This window comes from Anolis carolinensis, chromosome 3, assembly GCF_035594765.1.
Source record: "Anolis carolinensis isolate JA03-04 chromosome 3, rAnoCar3.1.pri, whole genome shotgun sequence".
NCBI classification, from domain to species: domain Eukaryota; kingdom Metazoa; phylum Chordata; class Lepidosauria; order Squamata; family Dactyloidae; genus Anolis; species Anolis carolinensis.
In genome coordinates this window covers 198,125,095-198,131,094 of record NC_085843.1, presented here as the reverse complement: position 1 = coordinate 198,131,094, position 6,000 = coordinate 198,125,095, and the positions used below count along the sequence as shown (strand labels likewise).

The following is a 6,000-nucleotide window of genomic DNA, read 5'->3' as shown; positions in this document are numbered from 1 at the left end:
ATAAGTCAAAGGCAGGCTTGGGATTAAAATTCTGATTTTTTATATGAGCCATAGATAAATCAAAGGTCATTCCGCAGAGAGGGGAAAGAAACAACATTGACTCAGGGTCAGCTGCCCCTAGAGGCTGTACCCATTTTCCCAGCCAGATATTCAGAAAAGCCTGAAGTGGCACCACAGTGAATGGAGTCAATACTTCTTTTAGGTTCTTCCAAATCCTCTTTTTAAAAACAACTAAAAACTTTCCTATGGATCCAGGCGTACAGTGAGATAACGAGTGACACCTAACCTTATTGAACATGGAAAGGTCTTCGGGAATGGATTTTAATTCCATTTTTATTTATGTTGTTTGATGTGTTTTTATTGGTTTTCTAGGTTATTGCTTTTTATACTATTTATTTCTATTGCTTAATTTATTGTATTGTATGGCGTTGAATATTTGCCTTTTTATGCTGTAAGCCACCCTGTATCCCCAAGGGGAGATAGGGTGGGATATAAATAAAGTTTGTTGTTGTTAACAGGCTATACTCTTATCTTTTGCCACTTAGAGAAGGGGATGGTTCCTTTTTTGATAAGCTAATTACAGTATTCACGTTGACCCATGGATAAGTTGACACAGGCTATTTGGGCTGATTTTTTTCTCTCTATACACTAGCTGTGCCTGGCCACGTGTTGCTGTGGCATAGTCCTAAGTGGGGTTTTCTTCATGGCATTCAAGGTGGCCTAGAGAGGATTTCCCCTAGGTATGAGCAGCCAGGCTTTGAAGCTGCAAGGTCAATCCTTGGAAAGTGATGAGTATTGTGGCCAATTTTGGTGTGATTTGGCCCAGTGGTTTTGTTGTTAACTTTGTCCTAATTATGCACATTACATATATATATATATAGATGGGTACACAGAGTTTGTATATTTATGGAAGTTAAAATTGATACATTGGCTATTATATGTTCAAAAACATGTTAGTACATGTTAGCAAGGGAAATAATACAAACCACAGCAATTTGGATAAAGCGAGTGCATAGCTTCCTTATTTACAGTTTATTAGGCATGACCTGCCATGAGGTTAAAGTTCCAAGAAATGAACAACCCATTTGTAGTCCAACATGCTTCAAACCCCAAACCTGTCTGCAATCATGGAATGACCCTGTGGAATCCATTGGGTTTTCAAGAGGTTTCCATGCCACCTGGAAATGAAGCAGGCCAAGCTAATCCTGATAGCCTGAATACCTAAGAATATATCTGCAAAAAGACCCTGGCAAAAAAGGATGCATGGGTATGAGGGTCCCCTTTCCCCTAAAGTTCATCCACATCATTCCCTCTAAGTTGTGACCAAACAGATTGGGGGGGGGGGGGGAGCAATTAGCTACCATCAGCATTTTCTTCAGCCTGGATTGGTAGGAAGTCATCAAAAGCTAGAGCAGCACAGATTACTTCACTTTTCTATATTCCTAGTGGACCTGAGTGAAGCCTACCATTCACTCTTTGAGATCTCACTTTCCTCTGCCATCTATTAGACAGCTTGTAGAAAGAGGGTATACAGTCCTGGGAGCAGGAAAATGATGACTCTGCACCACTTGCCTACCTGCAAATCTACGAAGTTGCCTGGGAATTTATGAGGTTTTTAAAAACTACACCAAGATGAAGATAAGAGACTGTACAATAAGCAAAGGCACTCAACTTGCTTGTACTTCCATGCAAGAGCATACCACAAATCTAGCCATTATTAAGATATTATCAGAAGATAATTGGCACAATTTATTAGTTAATATTAATCCACTTGTACCACAATTAAATTTGTTATAATGGTATGGTGCATCACATCTTATTTTCATTGCAGCCTTATCCCACTGCTGAAGATAGGTTACACAAATTTAATACAGCATTTGCTTTGCTTGCTTTATTTGTAAAAGAACCTAAATACAAATGGTAGCATCTTCAGTTAAAATGATAGAGTAGTAGATTATATGAAAGAGCCATTTCTGAGACTGACTGTCAGAACAGATAATACCACCGAGATGGATAAATAGGTTGTGTTCTGTGACATTCTTGTTGACCATTCCATTTACATTCTTCCTTCCGGTACAGATATTTCATTTACTCTGTTGTAGGCCTGGCTGTTTATACACTAAATTTGCTTGGACTTCTGATTAGGCTCAATCTAACTTATTTGTGTTTTGTCCTTATACTGATTCCCTTTCAGATTATTATTTCAGTATTCCATGGGAACCTATGACTATCTAAGACAGAAGTAGACAAACTGAGCAATTCCAGAAGACATTTTTTTTATTCTACTTCTGTACTTGAAAAATGGGGCAAAAGAATGCAAAAAACTGTGAGGTGTTTTGCCCTTACTTTGCCCTTGATATCCTATAACTGCCATCAAACAAAAGGAACATGGAAACACAGACACACAAATTATAATTTCACCTCTTGCCTCTTCCATTCCTTAGCCTTGTTGACTTTTTCCCTTGTCTAATTTTTCTCAACTTTCCAGTATTAATATTTATTTATTTAATTAATTTATATACCACTCTTCTCCCCCAGATGCTATTAATAATTACCATTTGTTTTACTACACTGCTACTGCCATTGTAGTTTGATTAACATGAGATACTTGAATAATCTGACAATGCATGTGGTAATATAATCAATTGCTATAGCCTCCAGCTTTCCCATACAAGAGATACAAGACAAATGTTGGGATAATTCTCTCAAAGCCACATTGACCAAAAGACCAGGAGGTAAATATATTTAGTCTATGTCTTCATCTATGTTGTTCCTTAGCAACCTTTGAAAGCTTCTCTGGCACAAATACCTTGTTTAGTCTGATAGCAATATACCAAGTCAGAAAGAAAAAGCTGTTTTCTTCCTGTCTTTCTTGCTTGATTTTTTAAAATGGAATCTGAATGCCAGGCATACCTTAACAGTTTCAAACCAGCGTGGCTGCTTTACTTGATAGTATATCACAGACTTATATTCTGAAAGTGCATCATCTCCGGCACCAGGAAAAATTACATTCTAAAGAAAGAGAAAGAATTAAAAAAAGAAAGAACGTGCAAGTGGGTCCTAAGTCACACCTCAAGTACACTATGTAACACGATTTTTGTCCCTAGGTTACAAATGTCATTTCCTTATCGGTTGTAACATAAAAACATGGAAAAAGTTTATTAAACTGCAAAAAACTTTGTTTTTGCAGGACATCTTACCGCACGTTTTGCTAGTTTTTCAATGAATATCTCACCGAGTCTCAACCAATTTTGTGGCAGCCACAAAAATAAAGTTTCTGAACTATAACAACTACTTTCAAAGTAAGCACTGCACAATAAAACAGGAAATGACACTTTCAAACCAAGAACAGATTTTTTTCAATTTTTGTTACACAGTGTTATCAAAAACACATTTTGATATATGGTACATAAAACTGAGATCATCAGCAGGAGCAAACCTAGCAATGCTGTTCCTGCCATACACCTATTATAACCTAGACATTGCCAGAGAGTAACAAAATCAGATAACAAAGTTTACTTCCCAGGACTACTCATGATTGTAAATGTCTGGCTGCAAGAATCCATCTACTGAATCTGGCTATATGGTTCAAAAAGATATACTGAGCTGGATTACACTGCCATATAATCTAGTTCAATGCAATCTGGGGATTATATGGCAGTGTAGAAGGGGCATGAGTCTCTGGATCTAGATTTAGAAAAAATTCACTTGTGAAAGGACTAAGGGCACTGATTTAAATAAATACATGAGACACTACTGAATGTGGTATATTAAATTTTGAGTAGTTACGAAATGTTAAAATGTTTCTGATGCTCTGCAGACAAAGAACTTTAGAACAACTTGAACTATTATTGCCAAAAATATTTGCAAATTTTAGGAGTAGGATGATTCCAATATTTCTTACTTAGGAAGTGGTTCGGAATTAAAATGGGAAAAACTGTAAAGTACCTCCAGTTTTTTGCCATCTTCATCATATACCGATACTGTAACCTCTACATTCTTTGCTGTGGTCTTGCTGCCTTTGTCAAAATCTCCTTGAACTAATGTTACATAAATATCGTTACGGACATCACCTGCATATGGAAGGAAGGGAGGGATGTAAAAAGATACTGAAAATTTGAGTGGAAGTTTCGTTTTTATGGTGAATTTTCCTCTCTATCAAAGAATAAATAAATATTAACACACATGATTTTCTGTCAGATTGTCTTCTTTGTACTGATAATTATAAGTGTGTGTTTAAGGAAAACTGAACAATATATACATTAGATTGCATAAAACGAAATACATTCTTTAGTGTTTGAAAAACCGTACTGCACATAGCCAAAATATACTTTAAAATGTTCAGATGTAGGGGAATTAAAATTAATCTAAAATATTAAGTAATGTTAGAGAATGTAGTTTATGTAATTTCAACAATAAAAGAAACTAACATTCAGGTCAAAACATTCCAATAAAAGCCATATCAGCTCAAATATCATTTTTCTCAGTGTTTGTATATATCCAGTTCTATGCCAGAAAAAGCCTTAGACACAACTGAAAGCAAATAAAAAAGGCTTTACTTCAGCCAAAATAAAGATAATACAATTATTGAAATGGATGGTACAATCTCAATGATAACACACAATCTTCAAACAAAAGTAAAACAGAAGTATTCACATCAGTCAGAAATTAAAAGTCTTTGACAATCAGGTTTACAAGTTGCAAATGTCAAGAGCCTTCAGAGATCCGATGCTGGAACCGTGCTGGTAACAGGAATTCTCCCAAAAATAGGTCAGTTACAGCCAACACTGGGCCATGACTTTGCTGCTAATTTATAGCCCTGAGCTTCCCAGCACAGCTGACCCTAGTCAGTGTATTATCTGCTAGCCTAGCTGATCTTGTTCTGAAGTCTTCCTCCCGTCAACATTCCAGAAAAGTAGGGATTTCGACTATATCTGCCACCCCTCCTCCTTCTTTTTCTTCCTCACCACTTAACCCCAAATCCCCAAGTGCTGCTTTTTTAACCACCTGTCCCTCCTGCTCCCTCAGAATCAGAAGAGCAATCACAACAATATACCTGAATGGGTATCAGATAGAAGAAATTAATGATGTTGCAAGTTCACAAAAAAAGAACAGAGATTAAAATATAACCTGTATCTCAAACAAATTTTCACATTCTAAAGAGGTATTATTCTGATCATAACCAGAAAAGATAATTTGAAAGGGATCCTTGAATGTCTACTCTTATACTTGGCTATGGATTATGAATATTTCTCCTTTTCATTCTATGTTGGAATTGGCGTTGGGGTGGGGGGGGGGGGGAGAGATTACTAAATGTCGTGTTCTTTTTCTTCTATTTTACAGTGCTCCATCATCCCCATTCTCTAGTCACAGGCTCCTGTTGAGAGTGACTATCTAAAAATATCCCCAGGCGCTTTCCATATTTTCTCCGAAAAGCTTCCACCTGCATTTTGGCTTACATTTCCCGTGACTAATTTCAACAGCTATCCTTACTTTCTACTGTTTACTTCCCTGTTCCCTGATCATTTTGAAGAGAGTCCAATTCTAACATTACTTTCTATTACTGTTTAAAAAAAATGACAATGAAAAGCACATTCATGGTCTGGCTGGTTTTCTCTTCTTTGGCAGTTCATCTAACAATATCTTAAATAGTGAAAATTAAGTGATTTTAAAATAATTAACCACATACTTTAATGTTCTTATCTTAAAGTGATTAAGTTAGAATTATACTTAGTAAATTCTGGCATTTTCTGTACAACAGGTTCACACATCTGCATGCAATAATGTATAATCTAAACACTTAATAGCCAATTTGGGCATGCGAGCAACAGATCTGCTTTTTCAATTTGCCTTTATTGTTTTGTAGATTCATTTATAATATACATTAAAATCTGGAGTGATTAAAATACATCAAGTCTCTAAATTTTGAAACCAAAGGAACTACACATTCTATCTATGCAGTTAATCCAACATATTGATAGCAGTGCTCTTGCATTATTA

General features: G+C 36.1%; 1 protein-coding gene across 1 annotated transcript in view; it reads right to left on the bottom strand.

Annotated features, from left to right (window-relative positions):
* dock1 (dedicator of cytokinesis 1) overlaps positions 1–6,000 on the bottom strand; it is a 557,290-nt gene that overhangs the window by 439,807 nt on the left and 111,483 nt on the right. Inside the window, exons 14-15 of the mRNA XM_062976064.1 lie at positions 3,949–4,073; positions 2,914–3,012 (exon numbers count right to left, since the gene is read on the bottom strand). Coding sequence (XP_062832134.1) covers positions 2,914–3,012; positions 3,949–4,073 — 224 coding nt within the window. The remainder of the gene's footprint in view (positions 1–2,913; positions 3,013–3,948; positions 4,074–6,000) is intronic.